This window comes from Scyliorhinus canicula, chromosome 5 (assembly GCF_902713615.1).
Source record: "Scyliorhinus canicula chromosome 5, sScyCan1.1, whole genome shotgun sequence".
NCBI classification, from domain to species: Eukaryota; Metazoa; Chordata; class Chondrichthyes; order Carcharhiniformes; family Scyliorhinidae; genus Scyliorhinus; species Scyliorhinus canicula.
The window spans coordinates 130,480,032-130,502,487 of record NC_052150.1 but is presented as its reverse complement, the minus strand read 5'-3'; the positions used below and the strand labels follow the sequence as shown (position 1 = coordinate 130,502,487).

Below are 22,456 nucleotides of genomic sequence, written 5' to 3'. Positions count from 1 at the left end.
TTGCTCGGGGGTGGGGGCAAGTGATGGGTTCTACAATTGTTGAGTTTCTTTATCATGTGTTTTTGGGAGTTGGTTATCATTGATTGTTTGGAGGGGGTGGTGAGGTGGCTTGGGGGGTCTTGTAGGGTTGTTGGAAATTGTAAAGTTGCTGAATAAGATTATTGATAATATTATCAATAATAAAATGGAATATTCACCAGTTGTGTGCAACCACAACATTCAAACTCGACACCACCAAACATAAAGCAACACACTAACCAATTATCATCGCATTGGATGTGATGTCCACAGTCTCTTCCCCTCTAATAACCTTTGGAAAGGTCGGTGCTGACTGCCTTCTTGAACAGCTGCATTCCAAGTGGTGTAGGTATACCCACAGTATACCCATTAGGGAGGGAGTTCCAGGATCTTGACCTACCAACAGTAACGGAACAGAGATATAACTTTTGCTGTCTTTATAATGCATGCAATTTTTTAAGTTTACTATATCATCTGACTAAATTCATTGTGATTTCCAACGGATTGCATTTTCAAAATAACGAGATTGGGAATGATTTGTGTACTTGGTTCATGTGATCCTAGCACAGTAAATAAAAGTTTTTATAAATTTTATTAGCTGACTGTGGACATGTGGGTATGCCTGCATTGACTGCACCCTTAGAACATAGAACAGTACAGCACAGAACAGGCCCTTCGGCCCTCGATGTTGTGCCGAGCAATGATCACCCTACTCAAACCCACGTATCCACCTTATACCCGTAACCCAACAACCCCCCCCTTAACCTTACTTTTTTAGGACACTACGGGCAATTTAGCATGGCCAATCCAGCTAACCCGCACATCTTTGGACTGTGGGAGGAAACCGGAGCACCCGGAGGAAACCCACGCACACACGGGGAGGACGTGCAGACCCTTATTATTGTAAACTAGTCAGACTCCCTTATCTCCAAGATATTGCTTCTGTGATGGGCAAAGACAGATATAAGGGGCGGGATTCTCCCCTACCCGGCGGGGCGGGGGGTCCCGGCGTAGCGGAGTGGCGCCAACCCCTCCGGCATCGGGCCTTCCCAAAAGTGCCGAATTCTCCGCACCTTTAGGAGCCAAGCCCTCACATTGAGGGGCTAGGCCCGTGCCAGAGCGGTTGGCATCACACCGACTGGCGCCCAAACCGACTCCAGCGGCCTTTGACGCCCGGTGCCGGCCGAAAGGCCTACGCCGGTTTGCGCATGCGCCAGTGCGTCAGCTGCCGCTGACGCCACCACCGGCGCATGCACGCTGGGGGATTCTCTTCTGCCTCCGCCATGGTGGAGGCCGTGGCGGCGGCTGAAGAAAAAGAGTGCCCCCACAGCACTGGCCCGCCCACCGATCGGTGGGCCCCGATCGCGGGCCTGGCCATCGTGGGGGCACCCCCCCCCCGGGTTCCGATCTCCCCGCGCTCTCCCAGGACCCGGGGTCCCGCTCCCGCCGCCACCAGCGGTTGTTCAAACCACGGCGGCGGGAGAGGCCTCTCAGCGGCGGGACTTCGGCCACCCGGGAATTGGTGGGGGCAGGATTTTCGGCGGCCCCGGGCATTTCTCCGACCCTGGGGGGGTCAGAGAATTTCACCCAAGGAGTGAGGTTATTGGTCAGCCATGATCTCATTGATAGGCAGAACAGACTAGAGGGGCTAAGTGGCTTACTCCTATTTCTATGTGAGTCATTAATTTTTCTGAATACCCTCCTGCTGCTGGATAAGTTTTCTGAACCATCAAGAGAGCTCTAGATTCAGCCTTGAGAAAATTCTGAACTGCATCAGACTTATGGCATGCGGGATTAACGTGCTCTAAATGTGAGCCCTTTTGAGGGAAAATAAGCTGTAAAAGTCAGGTCATTGATTTCCTAACTGCCATTCACATTGAAGGAAATATTCCCCATTTTATACCTGAGATTTAATTAAATCTGTGAGAGCCTAGCTCTGTACAAGGATCTTTGCTATGGATGCTGGTCAGCAGTTATTTGGAGATTAAATTTACCTGTGTAGATTACTCCCATTTTCAGTCGCTGGTTATTTGGGAGCATGAATATTTTTTGTAAAATGGTTGAGCTGACAAATTGTAGGTACTACACTTCCTGATTTTATTTGAAATGTTAACTTTGGGTTTAATCAGGTTAAGAGGTATTGCAACACCAGGTTAAAGTCCAATAGGTTTATTTGAAATCACTAGCTTTTGGAGCGCTGCTCCTTTATCAGGTGAAGTGGAGGCAGGTTCACAAGTAGAGCATATATAGGAGAGACACAATTACAAGATAATTACAGATTGGACTGTGAAGAATGGTTGGAATGTGGGTATTTACATGAACAAACAGTGTGAGTGATAATCACAGGGCTCCACACCTCTTCATCGTTTCTCCCCCCCCCCCCCTTCCATTTCGTGTGCGTTTGTTGTTGTACCATGGCTTCCCCCTCCTTTCCACTGGCTGTTGGCTACAAACAGGTCTTGGAACAGTGGGCAAGTGGCTCCCATGTTTTGTGAAGGCCTTCTTCCGACCCCTGAATGGCAAATTAAATTTTCTCCATCTGGAAAAATTCCAATAAGTCAGCCAGCCCGTCTGCAGTTTTGGGTGGTGGTGGTGCTGCTGATCGGCAGCCAAGCAGGATTCTTCGGCGGGTGAATAGGGAGGCAAAGGCAGGGGTGTCGGCGCTCCTCCCCACGAAGAGATCTGGCTGTTCTGACACCCCGAAGACTGTCAGAGTTACAAAGTCAGAGCTCAAGAGTGTGGACAATGGCAACCCCCAATCCAGCTCCTTTGCCTGCTCCAACAACCAATTCAAATTCAAATTGATACCAATTCATGGTCCCCACAAGCGATCCAGGCATTATACCTGGCCTCACACTCCTCATAGCCAAAAGGCCAAACCGACACCCACTTTCCCCACACTCGCCCCCTTCTCCCGTCCTGCCTTCCCTATTTTAACCCCCATACCACCCCACACCCTTGCTGACTCTTCAGTCCTCCTTAAAGAAACAGATAGTAAAAGTTTCTACAAATATATAAAACATAAAGGAGTGGCTAAGGTAAATATTGGTCCTTTAGAGGATAAGAAGGGAGATTTAATAATGGGAGATGAAATGGCTGAGGAACTGAACAGGTATTTTGGCTCGGTCTTCACAGTAGAAGACACAAATAACATGCCAGTGACTGATGAAATGAGACTATAACAGGTGAGAACCTTGAGATGATTGTTATCACCTAAGGAGGTAGTGATGGGCAAGCTAATGGGGCTAACGGTTGACAAGTCTCCTGGCCTTGATGGAATGCATCCCAGAGTACTAAAAGAGATGGCTAGGTAAATTGCAAATGCACCAGTGATAATTTACCAAAATTCACCAGACTCTGGGATGGTCCCGGCGGATTGGAAATTAGCAAACGTGCCACCACTGTTTAAAAAAGGAGGTAGGCAGAAAGCGGGTAATTATAGGCCAGTGAGCTTAACTTCGGTAGTAGGGAAGACGCTAGAATCTATCATCAAGGAAGAAATGCGAGGCATCTGGATGGAAATTGAGGAAAACGAATAGACTTTGTCCTTCATTGCTAAAGGGGTGGAGTTTAAGACTACAACGGTTATGCTGCAACTATAGGAGGTGTTAGTGAGGCCACACCTGGAGTATTGTTTTCAGTTTTGGTCTCCTTACCTGAGAAAGGACGTACTGGCGCTGGAGGGTATGCAGAGGAGATTCATTAGGTTAATCCCAGAGTTGAGGGATTACGAGGAGAGGTTGAGTAGACTGGGACTGTACTCGTTGAAATTTAGAAGGATGTGGGGGGATCTTATAGAAACATATAAAATTATGAAGGGAATAGATAGGATAGATGCGAGCAGGTTGTTTCCACTGGTAGGTGAAAGCAGAACTAGAGGGCATAGCCTCAAAGTAAGGGGAAGTAGATTTAGGACTGAGTTTAGGAGGAACTTCTTCACCCAAAGGGTTGTGAATCTGTGGAATTTCCTGCCCAGTGAAGCAGTTGAGGCTCCTTCATTAAATGTTTTCAAGATAAAGATAAATTATTTCTTTATTCTTCAAAAAACTAAGTGTTGTGGTATTCAGTCAGGAAAGTGGAGCTGAGTCCACATAAGATCAGCCATGATCTCATTGAATGGCTCGAAGGGCCAGGTGGCCTACTCCTGCCCCTAGTTCTTATGTTACGTTCTGATGAGTCCATTAACGGCTTCCACCTCCGAGCTAACCCATCAACCCACCCCCTCAGAACGAACTTGACCTTCTCCAGCCTTGAATTCTGCCAGGTCACTCACCACCCCGCCACTTTCTGCAGCTCCGGTTCCCCTCCATCCAAGAACAATCTCTCTCCAGGCTATCAGGGAGGCAAAGGCAAAGATACCGGCCTCCCTCTTGCCCTGGACTCCCAGATCTTACGACAACCCGAATATCATTATCTCTGGACTCCGGGCCACCTTTGACCCCACAACACTTCAGACATTATGCCTGCAAACCCCTGCCAGAACGCCTTTCAGCTTCAGACATGCCCGGAACATGTGGACATGATTCGCAGGCCTCCCATGCACCGCCCACACCTGTCATCTACCCTGTCAGAAAACTACTCATCTGCACTACCATCATATGTGCCCTGTGAATCTTAAGGCTTAGACTCACACACAACGAAGACACATTCACTATCCGCAGGGCCTCAGCTCACGTCTAAGCTTACCCTCCCCTCCCAGCTCCTCCTTCCACTTGTATCCCCCCACTGGGACCACCTCCCAATCGTCAGCTCCTTACAGACACCTTCCCTCCCTTATCTGCTTCTTTAACAGCACCTTGTCTTGCAATCCCAAGGATGGTGTTCCAGGAAAAGATGGAACCTCTCAGTTCACAAAATCTTGAATGGTGCAAACCTATGATTCTGCCTCTTCTTCAATAGCCCTGCCTCCGGGGCCTCCAAATACCTTCTGTCCACCCTCGGAATCTCCTCTACTGCAATCTCTGCCCATTCCGCTTTCTTCCTATGAGCCCAAATTGAAATAAACTTCTGAACACCGCCTTGCGTGCCTCCGCGGTGGACGTGACCTCCCCGGTGTCATTGAGCTCCACATACCCCCGATTGGCAGCTCGCACACTTCATCCACCAACAACCCCACATCCAGTCTCCACTAAGGGTGCTGAGCCCCCACCAGATCCACCCGCAAATCCACCCAGTGCAGCGCATGGTCGGAGAAAACGATCGCCAAATACTCCGAATCGACCATCCCCTCCAGCAGCACGGTAGCATTGTGGATAGGATAATTGCTTCACAGCTCCAGGGTCCCAGGTTCGATTCTGGCTTGGGTCACTGTCTGTCCGGAGTCTGCACATCCTCCTCGTGTGTGCGTGGGTTTCCTCCGGCTGCTCCGGTTTCCTCCCACAGTCCAAAGATGTGCAGGTTAGGTGGATTGGCCATGATAAATTGCCCTTAGTGTCCAAAATTGCCCTTAGTGTTGGGTGGGGTTACTGCGTTATGGGGATAGGGTGGAGCACCTGACATTGGGTCGGGTGCTCTTTCCAGGAGCCGGTGCAGACTCAATGGGTCGAATGGCCTCCTTCTGCACTGTAAATTCTATGATTTAAAAAAAAACAACGCCCAGTCCACCACAAAAAAGGTAAATCCAGGAGTACATGGGCCTCCCAAACCTCCATGGGTCCCCCCCACCACCACCATAAGCTCCATAAACTCCTTCAGTTCCTTTGTCATTGCCGACACCTTCCCTGACCTCGGGCTGTACTGGTCCAAGCTTGGTTCGATGGCCGTATTAAAATCCCCACCCCCACCATGAACAACCGATGTGAGTCCAGGTCAGGAATGTTCCCATCAACTTCTGGTGGCAGCCATGGAGTGAGTGGTTGCACATTTAGTGGCTCCCACTCGCGATGGTTTTTTCGGACCTTTTCCCCGGTTAATAGGTGGATATGAGGAGGCCAGTGGTCAATGGACCAGCTGGTGAGCTTCCTGAACGAGAAGTCTGGAGGACCTGGCCCGGGCGGTGGATTTGATCAAAGAGGTGGTCAATCGTGTTGAGACGAAGCTGGGGTACCTGCCTTCGATCCTCTCTGGCAGGCCCACTATCTGCAGGTTTTGGCTTTGTGATCACCTTGGTTTTCCTGATCATTTATCTTTCCCCTCAGATTCCTCTGCGTCGTGACCAACCTTGTTATCTCTTTCTTCAGAGCAGCAATCCAGTCTCTCTGTTCTGTTGAGGCCTTTTCTAGCTCCTTTATGGTGCCCTCCTGGGCTTCCAGTCGCCTCTCCGCTTTGTCAAGGGTCGCCAGCATGGTCGCCAGAGCTTCCGCGATCGCCATCTGAATATCGTTTTTTGTCCCCTCTCTTCTCCATTCCCTTGAGAGAAACATCGTCCAACCACCTTCTGGTGAGGGGGGTGCTCCTTGTGCGGCGAGTCGGTCCTTCTCACTCTGGCTTGGCCCGCATCCCGTTGCCTTGTGCGTCTTCCGGTTCAGCCATTTGCTTCTCCTGGCTTTTCCCATTTCTCGTCTCGTTTTGGCCTCAAGTTGCTGTTGCTCGGCATCTCTGCTTGGTTTGGTGTTGGTTGAGGTGTGGGGATACCTTTTTTTTTCATTGTATTAGCAGGCTTTTTCAGGTTTGTGGGAGGAGAGCCACCTGATGTGCAGCTACTCAGCACATTCCCATCACTGGGAGTTCAAAGCTTATTGTTTTGAACACTTTCATTAAAAACTCCAATTAACCTTCTGTCCTCTAACGACAATCGCAGCATCACTAGACTGTACATCCTGAAGTCCCTCACCCCAATATCATTCAGGTAAATCTCTTATACACTTGTTCCAAGGCCTTGACAAACAGAATGTTCGAGCTGAGACATAACTGGTGATTTATAATGGTTAAGCATAACCTGTTTATAAAACCAAGGATCCCGCTTTTTAATTGTTGGTGCTATTTAACCAGGTAGTAAGCTTCTTTTAGGTGACACTGAATTGTTTAAGATCTTTTAACTGAAATGAAACAAGTGTTTTATTACATATTGGCCCACATCATCCACAATGTGGCAGTCACCATTTCTGCTTCACTCCTACCTTACAGTGCTCTGGCACTGCTCCCCATTTCTGGCTGGGTCTTCTGAGGCTGACTTCTTCAGAAATGTGGCAAGTACAACCAACTTTATAGTAGCAATGGAGCTTCAAGGGGAAGCCACACCCCTTTTTCTGGAACTACCTGCCATACGGTAAGTTTAAATGGCCAGTGTAAATATTAGTGAATAGGAAATGGATGATTGGATAAAAGAGTGAATGGGTAGGGTCGGTAGGTGTATGATCAATGCGGGGGGTAACATTGCAGGAGGGAGTAGTGGTAACTACCCAGTTAAGTCATAACTCCAATTCGGAGATGTTTTTGGAAGGTCCTGGGGAGGTCCGGGCCATTATTACATAATATTCCATTTAGCAACCAAGTCAAGAAATAGAAAGTGAAAGTAAAGTATTGCAGATGCTGGATATCTGAAATAAAAACAGAAAATACGAAAAATACTCAGAAGGTCTGTAGACCGAGAGTGTTAACATTACAGGAATATGACTTCTGGTGGCGAGCATATTTGATAGCTCCCGCCTGTAATGGACTTTTGGACCTTTTCCCCCGGGTTTTTTTTTTTGGATTTTATGGGATAAAGCAGTGAAGAGTGAGACAGTAAGGAGAAATTCCCCTCCGGTGTATGGAGAATTGGACCAGAAGTGGCCATGTGAGACGACAAAGTCCTATAAGGGAGACGCAAGCAGAGCTGGTAACATGGGACAGCATGGCGGAGGGCAACAGGCACGGGGAGACGGCACAGTGGTCGACGGAGCAGCTGGTGAAGTTTTACGAGGATTGCTTCGCCAAGCAGAAGAAGGATACGCTGGACCCAATTAAGGCTTCAATTGATCAAGTGGTTCAGAATCAGGAAACCCACGGGAGAGCGATCCAGAAGGTCGAACAAAAGTTGTCCAAGCACGAGGAATATATAACCATGCTGGAAAACAAGGTGGGGATGATGAACGACCGGCAGAAAAGAATGCAGGAGAAGCTGGAGGACCTGGAGAATAGGTCCAAGAGGCAGAATCTCAGAATTGTTGGCCTCCCTGAAGGCAGTGAGGGATCGGATGCGAAGGCCTATGTGACAGACATGTTGGAGAAGTTGATGGGTTCCTTCGGCCCCTGGAATTGGACAGTGCGCACAGAGCCCTTGCAAGGAAGCCCAGAGCGAATGAACCGCCGAGAGCCATGGTGGTACATTCTCACCGTTTCATGGACAAGGAACACGTTTTGCGGTGGGCCAAGAAAGAACGGAGCAGCAAGTTGGAGAACTGAGTTGCGCATTTACCAGCACCTGGGAGTGGATTCAATCGGATTCAACCTGGGTTCAATCGGGCAAAAACAACCCTCTTTAAGAAGGGGGTGAAGTTCGGGATGCTGTACCCAGCCCGCCTGTGGGTCACACATGAGTAACGTGACTTCTACTTTGAAACGCCAGGCGAAGTATAGACCTTTATTAAATAAATGAAGCTGGAGGCGAATTAAAAGACACTTAAGCCTTGGAAAAGTACTGTGGCAGCGATTTGTGGTGCTGGATTGTAAAAATTTAAGTAGCTCTATGTGAAATAATGGGGTATGTGGATGGTTAAAGGTTGATCGGTCTTGCAGGGACCTTGTTGGACTTCGAATTTAGTTCTACTTTTTGGGTGACTATTTTTCTAAAGTGTTTGTTTCTTCACTGTTTTTCTTTCTATTGTTTGTTTACTGGGGAATGTGATGCTTTTAAAATGTTTATTCATGTGGGGGGGAGAGAGGAGAGTACAATAGGGAGACAGACTGCTTGGTGCCAGGGGCAGGAGCTATCGGGTCAGCATGGGTCTGCTGACTCTCAGAAGCGCAGTGGGGGGTGGACAGATGTTAAGCTGGAGCTTGACTTGGGGTTTGGGTTTTTAGTGTTGTTGCTCGGGGGGAGGGGGGGAGCTGATTTGCTGACGGGAGGAACTGTTACTGGGGTTGCTAGCGGATGAGGTGGTCTGTGGGCGTGCTAACAAGTCCATCCAGAACCACCTGGAAACAAATGATATGGGGGAGGTCTCTGCAGCGACGGTCTGGGAAGCTTTGAAGGCAGTAGTCAGAGGGGAATTAATCTCAATACGGGCCCACAGCGAAAAGGCGGAGCGGGCTGAGAGGGATAGATTAGTGGAGGAGATACTCCAGGTGGACAGGAGATACTCAGAGGCCCTGGACGTGGGGCTACTGAGGGAGCAGCGGAGGTTACAGGTGAAGTTTGGGCTGTTGACCACAGGGAAAGCAGTGGAACAGTTGAGAAAGGCATGGGGGGGGGATCTATGAGTACGGGGAAAAGGCAAGCACCAGCTTGACACACCAGCTCAGGAAAAGTGAGGCAGCCAGGGAGATAGGTAAAGTAAAGAGTAGAGATGGTAATACTATCATGGATCCAGCGAGGGTGAACGAGGTTTATAGTAAATTATATGAGTTGGAACCCCCGGCTGGAGTGGAGGAGATGAGGCAATTTCTGGATCAGTTGAGGTTCCAGAGGGTGGAGGAGGACCTGGTGGAGGGGCTGGGAGCCCCAATTGAGATTGAGGAAATAATCAAGGGGCTGGAGGGCATGCAGTCGGGCAAGGCCCCAGGGCCTGACGGCTACCCGGTGGAATTCTATAAGAAGTTTTCAGAAATATTGAGCCCACTGCTGGTGAAGACATTTAACGAAGCAAGAGAGAAGAGAGTCCTCCCCCCAACAATGTCGCAGGCCTCAATTTCATTGATCTTGAAAGGGAGAAGGATCCAGAGCAATGCGGGTCATACAGGCCAATTTCTCTCTTGAATGTGGATGCCAAACTGCTGGCCAAGATACTGGCCACAACGATAGAGGACTGTGTCCTGGGGGTGATAGGGGAAGACCAGATGGGATTTGTAAAGGGCAGACAACTCAAAGCCAATGTTCGAAGGATTTTAAATGTTATTATGATGCCCTCATAAGGAGAGGAGGTGGAGGTGGTGGTAGCGATGGATGTGGAGAAGGCTTTTGATCGGATGGAGTGGAATTACCTGTGGGAGGCGCTGGGATGGTTTGGGTTTGGTGAGGGCTTTATTGACTGGGTGTGGTTGCTCTATCAGGCACCAGTAGCGAGTGTGTGTACGAACCGATTGAGGTCGGGGTGTTTTGAACTACACCGAGGGACGAGGCAAAGGTGCCCCCTCTCCCCGTTACTGTTTGCAGTGGCCATAGAGCCATTGGCCATGGTGTTAAGAGCCTCTAGGAACTGGAAAGGGCTGGTTCGGGGGGGGGGGGGGGGGGGGGGGGGGGGTGGAGCACCGGGTCTCGCTCTACGCAACTGACTGCTCTTGTACATTTCGGATCCGTTGGAGGGGATGGGGGAAGTAATGTGAATCTTGGGGGAATTTGGCAACTTTTCGGTGTATAAATTGAACATGGGGAAAAGTGTGATGTTTGCGATCCAGGCAAGAGGGCAGGAGAAGAGATTGGGAGAGCTGCCGCTTAGAATGGTAGGAAGGAGCGTTCGATATCTGGGAATCCAGGTGGCCCGGGAATGGGAGGTACTACACAAGTTAAACCTATCCCTGCTTGTAGAACAAATGGAAGGGGACTTTAAGAGATGGGACATGCTCCCGCTATCACTGGTGGGGAGGGTACAGACCGTAAAAATGATGGTCCTCCCCAGATTTCTGTTTGTCTTTCAGTGCCTCCCCACCTTCATCCCTAAGGCCTTTTTCAAGTGGGTGAATAAGGTTATTTTGGGCTTTGTGTGGGCGGGTAAAACCCGCGAGTGAAGAAAGTGTTGCTGGAGCGCAGTCGGGGGGAGGATGGGTTGGCGCTTCCGAACTTCTGCAATTACTACTGGTCAGCTAATATAGCCATGATCAGGAAGTGGGTAGTGGGGGAGGGGTCAGCATGGGAGCGGATGGAGGCGGCGTCATGTAAAGACACCAGTCTGGGAGCATTGGTAACGGCACCTCTGCCGTTCTCTCCGGCCCGATACTCCACAAGTCCGGTGGTAGTGGCGGATCTGGGGGCAGTGGAGGAGATATAAGAGAATGAACAGAGCATTGATTTGGACCCCGATTTAAAACAACCACATGTTTGTACCGGGTAGGCTAGATGGCGGCGGCTTCCAGAGTTGGCAGAGGGTAGGAATTAGAAGGATGGGGGATCAATTTATAGGTGGGAGCTTTCCCAGCTTGAAAACTTCGGAGGATAAATTTAAATTGCCAGCAGGGAATGGTTTTGGGTATTTGCAGGTGTGCGACTTCCTGAGAAAACAGGTGCCAGCCTTTCTGCTGCTGCCACCACGGGGGATACAGGATAGAGTAGTCTCCTGTACCTGGGTGGGAGAGGGGAAGGTATTGGATATTTACCAGAAGCTTTCGGAGGCAGAGGAAACTCTGATGGAGGAGCTTAAGGGCAAGTGGGAGGATGAGCTAGAAGTAGACATAGAGGCGGGTTTATGGGCCCATGCCCTAAGCAAGATTAATACCTCCTCATCGTGCGCCAGGCTTAGCCTGATACAATTTAAGGTAGTCCACCGGGCACACATGACAGTGGCTAGGATGAGCAAATTTTTCGGGGTAGAGGATAGGTGTGTGAGGTGCGCGGGAAGCCCAGCAAATCATATCCATATGTTTTGGTCATGCCTGAAGCTTAGAGGGTTTTGGCACGGTTTTGCTAAGGCAATGTCCACGGTGCTAAAAACATGGCTGGTGCCAAGTCTGGAGGTAGCGGTCTTTGGAGTATCGAAAGATCCGGGAGTTCAGGGGGCGAAAAGAGGCTGACGTCCTGGCCTTTGCCTCCCTGGTAGCCCGGAGACGGATCTTATTAATGTGGAGGGACTCAAAGCCCCCGAGTGTAGAGACCTGGGTTAGTGAAATGGCTGGGTTTCTCAGTCTTGAGAAAATAAAGTTTGCCTTAAGAGGGTCAATGTTAGGGTTCTCCCGGAGGTGGCAGCCGTTCGTCGACTTTCTCGGGGAAAATTAAAAATGTCAAGAGATGCAGTATTCGGGGGCCGGCGGGGGGGGGGGGGTGTTGTTATTGTATGGTTGAGGAGTGTGACGATTGGGCTGGGGGGGGATGTTTATTTTATTATGTTGATGTCATTGTTTTTGTTACTGTTATAAAAATTTTCAAATACCTTAAAATATTTTTTTAAAAGCATTACAGGAACATGACCTTTCATCAGAATTGAGAAAAGTTAAAAGTGTAAGAGCTTTTAAGGAAGTGAAAAAGAATGGAAGGAAAAGTTTGTGATGGGGTGGAAGGTAGGAGACATTAAATGACAGAAAGGTTGATAGGACCTGGCTAAAGTGAGTGTTAATGGGACAGGTAAAGAAACAAAAGTTGGGTCGAGATCAGGCATGAGTGGCAAAATTATGAATATCTGCCATGTGAAAGAGAAAAACTAGCAAAGAAAAAAATGAAACAAAATGGGGTCAGAAGTTACAATTTGAAATTGTTGAGCACAGTGTTGACTCCGTAAGGTTTTTAAGTGCCAAGTGCTTAATTGAAAGATTAGGTGCTATTCCTCACTCTTCCTTTGAGCTTCGTTGGAACACTGTAGGAGAGTGAGGACAGAGAGAGCAGTTTAGGAGAAAGGTGGAGAATTAAAATGACAGATGATGTTTCCAACCCCCTTGTTACCTTTCCACATTTGTGACCCTAGGACTTCTGGGCAAATTCTATTTACCCCAAGGAATGTCGTTCTTTGGAGTCCTTTAAATTTTTCTAAGACTTCCACTTTAATTGTGCCAAAGTCATTGGATTAAAAGATTTTGCTTGGGTTGTCTCAGATTTTGACAATGGCATATTTTTCACATCTTCCTTTGCATATACCTTGAGGATGTACTCATTCAGACTATTTAGTACTTTGTGTTTATCCTTGACTTTGAGCCTATTTGTATTTTTCAATGTTCTCACTTTGCATATTTTGCTTCTTGATATGTCATAAGAACATAAGAACTAGGAGCAGGAGTAGGCCATCTGGCCCTTCGAGCCTGCTCCACCATTCAATGAGATCATGGCTGATCTTTTGTGGACTCAACTCCACTTTCCCGCCCGAACACCATAATCCTTTATTCTTCAAAAAAAACTATCTATCTTTATCTTGAAAACATTTAATGAAAGAACCTCAACTGCTTCACTGAGCAGGGAATTCCATAGATTCGCAACCCTTTGGGCGAAGTGGTTCCTCCTAAACTCAGACCGAAATCTACTTCCCCGTATTTTGAGACTATGCCCTCTAGTTCTGCTTTCACCCACCAGTGGAAACAGCCTGCCCGCATCTATCCTATCTATTCCCTTCATAATTTTGTATGTTTCTATAAGATAACCCCTCCCCCCGCATCCTTCTAAATTCCAACGAGCACAGTCCCAGTCTACTGAAAAAATGAAATGAAAATCGCTTATTGTCACGAGTAGGCTTCAATGAAGTTACTGTGAAAAGCCCCTAGTCGCCACATTCCAGCGCCTGTCCGGGGAGGCTGGTACGGGAATCGAACCGTGCTGCTGGCCTGCTTGGTCTGATTTGAAAGCCAGCGATTTAGCGCAGTGAGCTAAACCAGCCCCTCAACCCCTCCTCGTAATCTAACCCTCTCAACTCTGGGATTAACCTAGTGAATCTCCTCTGCACACCCTCCAGTGCCATTACGTCCTTTCTCAGGTAAGGAGACCAAAACTGAACACTATACTCCAGATGTGGCCTCACTAACAACTTTATACAGTTGCAGCATAACCTCTCTAGTCTTAAATTCCATCCCTCCAGCAATGAAGGACAAAACTCCATTTGCCGCCTTAACCACCTGTGAACCAACTTTTTGCAACTCATGCACTAGGACACCCAGGTCCCTCTGCACAGCAGCATGTTTTAATAATTTATTATTTAAATAATTATCCCTTTTGCTGCTGTTCCTACAAAAATGGATAACCTCACATTTGTCAACATTGTATTCCATCTGCCAGACCGTAGCCCATTCACTTAAACTATTCAAATCCCTCTGCAGACTTCCAGTATCCTCTGTACTTTTTGCTTTAGCTACGTTTTAGCTCAATTTCCCTATGCATCTGAATCATTCATTTAATGTTTCTCCATGATCTAATGTTCATCACAGTTGAACTCCTCCTGTCCTCCTTTCTCCCTGCATGCTTTAAAGGTCATTTTCTTCATTTCACTTTTACCTTTCAATCCATTTAAAAGTTATGCTTCTCTGAGTTGTTTTTGTTATTGGTGATCATCGTTTTTCATAAGGTGTTTAATTTATCCTCGACTGAGCTATTGATAAACATCCTTTTTAGATTCATTTAATTTGGTTATTCCCTCAATTCTTTGAATGGAAGTCTTTATACTTAGATATCTAGCTCTAGGTCTTCAATATATTTAAATACAAGATTGTGTAGTTAATGCCTCAGGCTTTAAAACTTCTGTTCCTTGTATATTGTCAGGATAATTAATGAATACCAGATCTCACTGAGCGATGCTTCTCATAGCATCCTTGAAGCATTTGCCAAATCTTATTCTGAACCACTTAATTTTTCCCTTTATATATTGGGCTGCTTGAAGGCTCTCTATAAATAACTTGTTTGCACTCACTTTTTAAATTAGTAGCAATTGACCTGAGAGCACTAACAATTTTTAACTTAATTTTTCAGAAATTGACACTGTTACACGTGAACAGCAACCAGTGCTTGGATAAATCCACAGAGGTGGACAGTCAGGTGCCCACCATGAAAGATTGCAATGGGAGCCGTTCACAACAATGGATTCTGCGTAATGTCACACTCCCTGAGGTTTTCTGATGGATCAGCTCTTAAGTTTTAATGGGCTACCTCTGTGCACCTTACTGCTAGATTTGTACTTAAAATGAACTTTCATTTTAGCAGCTAATAGGTTCCTCCTCTGAGCGTGTGGACTCATTTTGAAGGATGTTCAACGCAAAACTTTTTGGTCTTAGAACTGCCTTCCTTCTTCATGGTTTGAGACTACAGACTTTGGAGAAACTGTGCACACTGATGTTTACATTGTTTCTAACTGATTTAAAAAGGGGAAAGTGGGGCTGACAAGATTGTTTAAATCTCAATGAATGAACTTGCACTGTTCATTAAGCAAATATGGTTTAATCTAGGAAGTGGTCCGAAATATCACTAGTTTTCTGTGTCAGCATCATATCATTGTAATTTAATTGCACAATTGTTGTATTTGTCTGAAATCGTGACATATCCCCAGAAATAGCCCAAAATATCTCAACATTTTGTTTTTTCTGTGTTAACCAATATCACATAATATCAGAGCAAGAGTACAATGAATATATATCAAACATGCATTTAAATCACTTTTGTATGAATAAAAATCTATTTAACAGGGCAGAATTCATGAGAAAATTAATAATACAATTATGATAACTTTAATTTTGTGTAGATTTTTATACCTCAATGAAGAATTAACCAGTTCTGATTTACAAATTGTGAACATTGTTTTGTTTGCATTCGCAATTGTTTCAGTTAACCCTTGATACGGTATAATAGAAAAGTAGAAGCCACTTAGAGGAAGGAAACTGTGCAAATGGTTTTTTGCCTTCAGCTATCTTATTTTGTTTAATTTGTCTCCTTCATAATTTCTCACCCTGGTTTTGCAGACTGTTGACTTTTGTTCTTTTGGCTCCTTCCCAAATTATCCTCCAAGAACTGCTGCTATGAACCAGTCAAGGAGCATTTCACTAACCCACTTCTGAATGATAGTGAATAAATGTTTCTGTATAGTTTGGCTTTGTATTTTCGATGAATAATGCATTTGCCCATAATGTTAGGAGTGTGTGTGGCCTAGATTCTCTTGGATGTAGATTTTATTTTTTTTCTTTTTATATATTTGTTTTATAAAACCTATTAAATTTACCGTAATAAATGCTCATTCATCAGTTGGATTGAGCTGCAGCTGGAGTTTTTGCAGGAAGAAGTCTTCGCTCCGTCCATATACCATCTTACCACTCCATTATTTGTATAATTACACTAGATTCTGTGAAATACTGGTGATTGCTTCTTTCCTAATAAAATTTTGAAAATGGTTCAGTCATGTGTGTTTGCTACCTATCCGGCAATATCAGACAGCAATAAAATATCCAATTTATACAAGTTCTGTGTTAACTTTATATTTGGTTTGTTTCCCTTCACTTTTTTTTTTCTCCCTTTACTCTTCTTTCTGAAAGGACTAACCATTATTTGGATATTGTTCCATGGATTGCAGACATCCACCAGTGCCAATAAAAAAGTAAAATACTGCACTGGTTAGGCCACAGACGGAATATTGTGTGCAGTTCTGTCGCCACACCAGCGGGCAGAAGTTACTGCACTGGAGGGGATACGGAGGAGATTCACCAGGATGCTGCCTAGTATGGAAAGTTTCAACTATGAGGAGAGACTGGATAAGAACAAAGAAAAATACACCACAGAAACAGGACCTTCGGCCCTCCAAGCCTGTGCTGATCATGCTGTCCATCTAACCTAAGACATTCTACACTTCAGGGTCCGTATCCCTCTGTTCCCATCCTATTCATGTATTTGTCAATTTGGGTTCTTGTCAGATGTGCTCTGTGTGCCACTTAGGCTGGGTTTATTTTTCCTGGAGCAGAGGAGGCTGAGGGGGGGATCTGATAGCGACATACAAAATTCTAAGAGTCATAGATCGGGTAAATGGTAAGAATCTTTTTCCCATGGCAGAGGTCAGAGGGTCTTAAGGTGAGGAGTAAATGATTAGAGGGGGCCTGAGGAAACATGTCCTCACCCGGATGGTGGTGGAAATATGGACTGCGTGCCTCAGAGGGTGGTGGAGGCAGGTCCTCTCGCAACATTTTAAGAAGCATTTAAATTCCCGAGGCAAATTAGGATTTGGACCAAGTGCTGGTAAATGGAATTGTTATAGATTGGTATTTGATGGTCGGCAGAGACATGGTGGGCCGAAGGACCTGTTTCTGTGCTGTATGACTCTTATCTATGAGATACTGGAAATACTCAGCAGGTCAGGCAGCATCTGTGGTGAGAGAAACAGAGTTAATATTTCAGGTTGATGACCTCTCATTAGACCTTCCAGTGCCACCTTTAGTAGCTATTTTTTCATGTAAACCCCTCAAAGTGAATGTTGTCATACCAGTTGACCGTGGAAAGTGTCATAATCAAGGTCAAGTCTGCAGTCACTTTGCCAACATTCATAATGTTCAAGAAGGCAATCACTATAAATCATTCCGATTTCCTTCCTCAACCCTGACATTGAGGACCTCTAACACCCCAATTGCTGGCCCAGCTAAATCCACACATACTGGGACTCTTAATCAAACTATTCATTTAAATCTTTTTGCAACATTTGAATTCTGTCATGCTAGTTTATATTCCTTTGTTGTAGCATTTAACAAAGAACAAAGAAAATTACAGCACAGGAACAGGCCCGTCGGCCCTCCCAGCCTGCGCCGATCCAGATCCTCTATCTAAACCTGTCTCCTACTTTCCAAGGTCTACTTCCCTCTGTTGCCTCAACTTTTTTTCTCCCCTTGTCCACTCTTCCCACCTACCTACATCTGGTTGGTTTAGCTCAGTGGGCTAGACAGCTGTGATGCCCTCTGTTAGTTAAAACATTTCTAGATTCCTGACCCTAACAATCTCCTTTTCACAATGGATCTTCCTACATCTCCATACCCCACGGTGATGATCTGAGGACTCTCGCTTTCTTGACTGAGTCCCAAATAGTTTCCATCCATCACCACCTTCCTCTGCCTGGATCAACTCATTTTTCACATTGAAGACATTTCAACTTCTCTCAAACAAAAGTTGTTGTTATGGATACTTGCATTGGTCCTGGCTATGCCTGCTTTTTTGTGGGGCACATGCATTATTCTCTGCTCTGATCCAATTCAGGTCCTCCTTAATATTTTAACTGGGAAACCTTGTCAACTTTGCTTCCAAATTCTTAAAACGTTCATCTTCACGTGGTCCATCTTTGATTCATCCCTTCCCTTCTTTGACTTGTCTTTCTCCAGAAATGGAGATAGATAATATCTAATATTCACTGCAAATTCACTGACTCCCACAGTTATCTGAACTGCAATTCCTCACATCTTGCTTTCTTTAAAGATTCTATCCCAGTTTCTCCATCATTCCTGTCTTGAAAATGCAACCTACTATTGCTACCAATAAGTCTTCCTTTTGTGTCAACTGAGAATTCCCTTCCTCCACGCCACCCTTCTGTAATGATATGTATAGTTCAAGTGTAGTAAAGGGTTAACAAGAGAGACTACATGTAATTCAACACTAGATGGTGTTACTAAGTGATCATATATAAGGCTGCGTCTCTAGGCATGCTGGGAGATGCTGATGAAAAGTTGAGAAGCTGATGGAGATTTCAATGTAGAAGGATAGCATGGGGCTAAGTTATAGTTAGTTTATAAGCTAGAGAATATTGATTATTGTATTACAGATTCAGTACTATTATTTTATTATCTGTTACTCAGGAAAGTGTGCGAACCTAATAGAGTTTAATAGTGTAAAATAAATTAGTTTTGATTTAATCTTAGTTTTATATTCTTTGTCAACACTACATATCTGGCTATCTCGGAGAACAAAACAAGGAATATAACACCTTCCAGGGTCTTTGTGATTGACAGGGTCTTTGACCATGCCTGTTCTACTCCATGCACTTATGCTCTCACTGCTCACCCTCCGTCCTAGAATAAGGATAGAGTTCCTTTGAATTCATATTCCACCTTACCAGCTTCTGTATTCAACCCAACTCTCATGTAATTACTGCTACCTTGAACTTGTTCCCAACCTAATACACACCATCTACTTCCTCCCCTTTCAGTATTCCAAAAGGACCATTCTATCCATGACCCCTCAAATCACCCCTAACAACCCCTCCCATCCCCACAGCACCCTGCAATGCAAGAGCAGGGGATGCAACATTTAAACTTTTATCTCCTCCATTCTCAGCATTTAAAGCCTCAAAACACTCCTTCCAGTGAAACAGCAATTTACTAGTACTTTCAAATTAGTATTCTGCATCCAGTATTTAGAATGAACTGTTGGAAAGGCCCAACACTGATCAGGTGACTACTTTATGGAATACCTCCAGTCAGTCTACAAGAGTGGCTTTGAGTTTCCAGTCAGCTGTCATTGTAATTCTGCACCCTGCTCCCACGCTGACCTTTCTGTCCTTGACCTGCAGAAACATTCCAATGAAGTTCAATGCAAGCTCGAGAATCAACACTTCATCTTTCGACTGGGTGCTTTTACAGCCTTCCAGATTCAATGTTGAGTTCAGCAATTTTAGATTATCACCTCTTCCAGTTTGTTTCCTTTCTTGTTGCTCGTTTTGTTTTATTCTTTGTTGTGCTTTTCTATCTTTTTTCCCAGATGGCAACTGTTTGATTCAATCATTCACAACTCTTCTAGGCATGTATATTTTCTCTTGTCTCATTACTGCTCCATTTGGTCTTGCATTATGAGCTCTTTTGTCATTTCATCTATCCTGCCTGCCACTCTAGGACGTAACTTTCCTTTTGTTCTTTTTAACCCTCACTTCCCCCCCCCTCCCCACTTCACTTTCTTAAAACCTAACTTGCCCCAGTTCTGATGAAAGGACATAGACCTGAAACATTAGCACTGTCTCCCCTCACACATGCTGCCTGATCAACTGCATATTTCTAGCATTTTCCGCTTTTATTCCAAATTCCCAGCATTTGCAGTATTTGCTTTGGTTCTGAAAGACCACAAAAAAGTATTTGCCTTGCATTTCTATAGTGCCTTTTATGATTATTGGATGTCTCTGTGCTTTGAGCCAATGAAGTACTTTTAAAGAGTAGTAACTTGTACTGTAGGAAATGTGGCAGCTAATTTGCTTACAGCAAGCTCCCTCAACCAACAATGTGATACAACACCAAGTTAAAGTCCCAACAGATTTATTTCAAAACACTAGCTTTCGGAGCACAGCTCCTTCCATTCATCTGAGGAAGGAGCTGTGCTCTGAAAGCTATTCATCGGAGGAAGAAGCTGTGCTCCGAAAGCTAGTGATTCGAAACAAACCTGTTGGACTTTAACCTGGTGTTGTAAGATGACTTACTGTGCTCACCCTAGTCCAACGCCGGCATCTCCACAACAATGTGATAATGACCACATTATTTATTGACGTGGTGCTGAGGGATAAATACTGGCCATGACAGTACAGTAATGATAGCTTATCTGTCCTTCAAAATAGTGCCATGGGATCTTTTACCTGAAAAAGCAGGCGAGGCTTCAAACTAACATTTCATCTGAAAGATGGTCCCTCTGACAGTAGAGCACTGCAGTATCAACCTTGATTATTGTGCTCAATTCTTCGAGTCCTGAACCTACATCTTTGTGACTCAGAAGTGAGAGTGGTAGCAACTGAATCACAGCTCATATGCTAGACTGGGTGAAGATCACATCCCAAAGATAGATTTTGCCTAGCAGCTTTGAGGATCTGGAGTAGTTTTAATTTTCTAACAGGATCTGGGAGGAATTTTTCAGTTTTCTTTCCAGTTGGACTTTAATCTGTTCTTTGACTACTTCCAGCAGATTACATGACTTTTGGGTTGGTAGCTTGGGGAGTGTACACATTATGATACCAAAGGCAAAAACATGATTGCATTTACCATAGGTCAGAATTCAGACAAACTTTATTCTGTCTTGTATGCTTTGGAGTTATGTCTTTGGCTCATTGTCTACTGATGTTTCATCCTGAGATCTTTTCTTGGCAGGTTTTGTCTATGGTGGTTTGCCATTATCTTCCACTCTCAAGGACAGGCAAGGAGACAGGTCCTAAGGTTACCCCCGCAGAATCAGAATTGAACCTGCTGGTGTTATTCTGAACAATGTGCTAGCCCTCTCGCCAACTGAGTTAGCGACACCCCCACCGTCCAAAATTTCAGGATATAATTAAAATAATAAAATTCAACATGAAAATATAGGAGAAACCTGACTAGTTCAATCAGTGTATTTCCCATAACTGCAATGCCTGCTGAGTGGTGGCATGAGGAGGAACTGTGGCCCAGAAAATGTAAAATGGTGAGAAAGGAAGTGTTAAGAATTGGAGAAAATAAAGATTAAAAATTGAAATCAAGATAAAATAAAAAGGGGAATTGAGGGCAGCTGGCTGAAGGGGTGTTTGATATGCAAATGAGCATACCAGTTAGAAAAGCAAGTGTTTACCTATATGACTAGAAGAAAGCAATGGGGTATAGGAGAGGTAACTTCAAAGTGGAGAGTTGAGGGAATTGGCACTTACATGCTAAAAAGCTGGGTCCACCGGGTGAATAACGTCAAAGGGAACAAATTATATTAAGCACAATAACTGGAGAAAGGGACACCATAGAAGCAGTTACCATCACAGCCACATCCAGCTGCAGAAAACAGTCTGCCCTGAAAACAAGTTATTGCTAAAACGGCGGCTGGTTAAAATCCAAAACTGGAACAGAGAAGATTATGCCTTCCCTGAAACGGGAGCCATTTTTCCCAAAAGTGGACAAATGACCTAAACATGGTAACTACCTGTTGGATTTAGTTTATAGAGGTATATAATATTGAATGTTGTTTGGAAACAGAGTGGCTCAGAGTTCCGGAAACTGGTAGTTGGGGACAAAGAGGTAACTTCATGTAATACTGTGTGTGTGTGTGTGTGTGTGTGTGTGTGTAGTTAAGTAATGTCGTAATGTATTATGGTCCTTGTGTGTTTTTGTTTTAAGTTAATAAATAGTCTTTATTAATTGATCACAAAATGACTGGACTATTCCTCTCTGGGTTGCATATCTGCTCTCTCAGTATAAAAATTGAATATATACACCATTGAGAATCAGTGCTCCAAGTTACCCTTCTGGATTTTGGGTTACCCTCACATTTAACATCAGTGGGGTTCTCAACAGCTATGATAATATTTATTCAGAAAATTCAAAAGAAAATTAAAGAGCAATGTCACAAGATAGGTAGATGATTGGGCCGTGATTAATACAGTTTTATTGTGCTCTCTAGCTAGGAAAATTGGTTAAACTCAGAGCTGAGAAAATATAAATTGCAATGTCCATGCCATGTGTGGATTAGATTGAACGCTGTCCAACAGGAGGTTGAAGCTATATGCCTCTGCTGTGGGATCAGTGATGAGATGTTAGTTCTTCATGCTGCATGGGTTCCATCTGGATAGTGGATTGCTATCTGCTGCATGAATATTAACAACTGCTTCGCAGAATAGTCGGCAATTTTCACACCTTCTTGGTAGGTTTTTCAAGTCTATGTGAATGGAAAGGTCAGTGATGCTGATGATGTTTTCCATTTCATGGAGCATAATGACATTCTGGCAAATGGCAGATGTGGCAATGTGAAACAGTATTGAGAGCCACTTAGAGTACATTTAAGCAGCAGTGATAC

The 22,456-nt window shown here is 45.0% G+C and overlaps 1 protein-coding gene across 3 annotated transcripts in view; it reads left to right on the top strand.

Moving 5' to 3' along the window:
• galnt1 (UDP-N-acetyl-alpha-D-galactosamine:polypeptide N-acetylgalactosaminyltransferase 1) overlaps positions 1–16,165 on the top strand; it is a 226,755-nt gene extending 210,590 nt beyond the window's left edge. For all 3 annotated transcript variants that reach the window (XM_038797662.1, XM_038797661.1, XM_038797663.1), the window contains exon 12: positions 14,690–16,165. In XM_038797662.1, the coding sequence (XP_038653590.1) occupies positions 14,690–14,836 (147 nt within the window). In that variant the 3' untranslated portion in view covers positions 14,837–16,165. The remainder of the gene's footprint in view (positions 1–14,689) is intronic.
• The last annotated feature ends 6,291 nt before the right edge of the window (positions 16,166–22,456 follow it).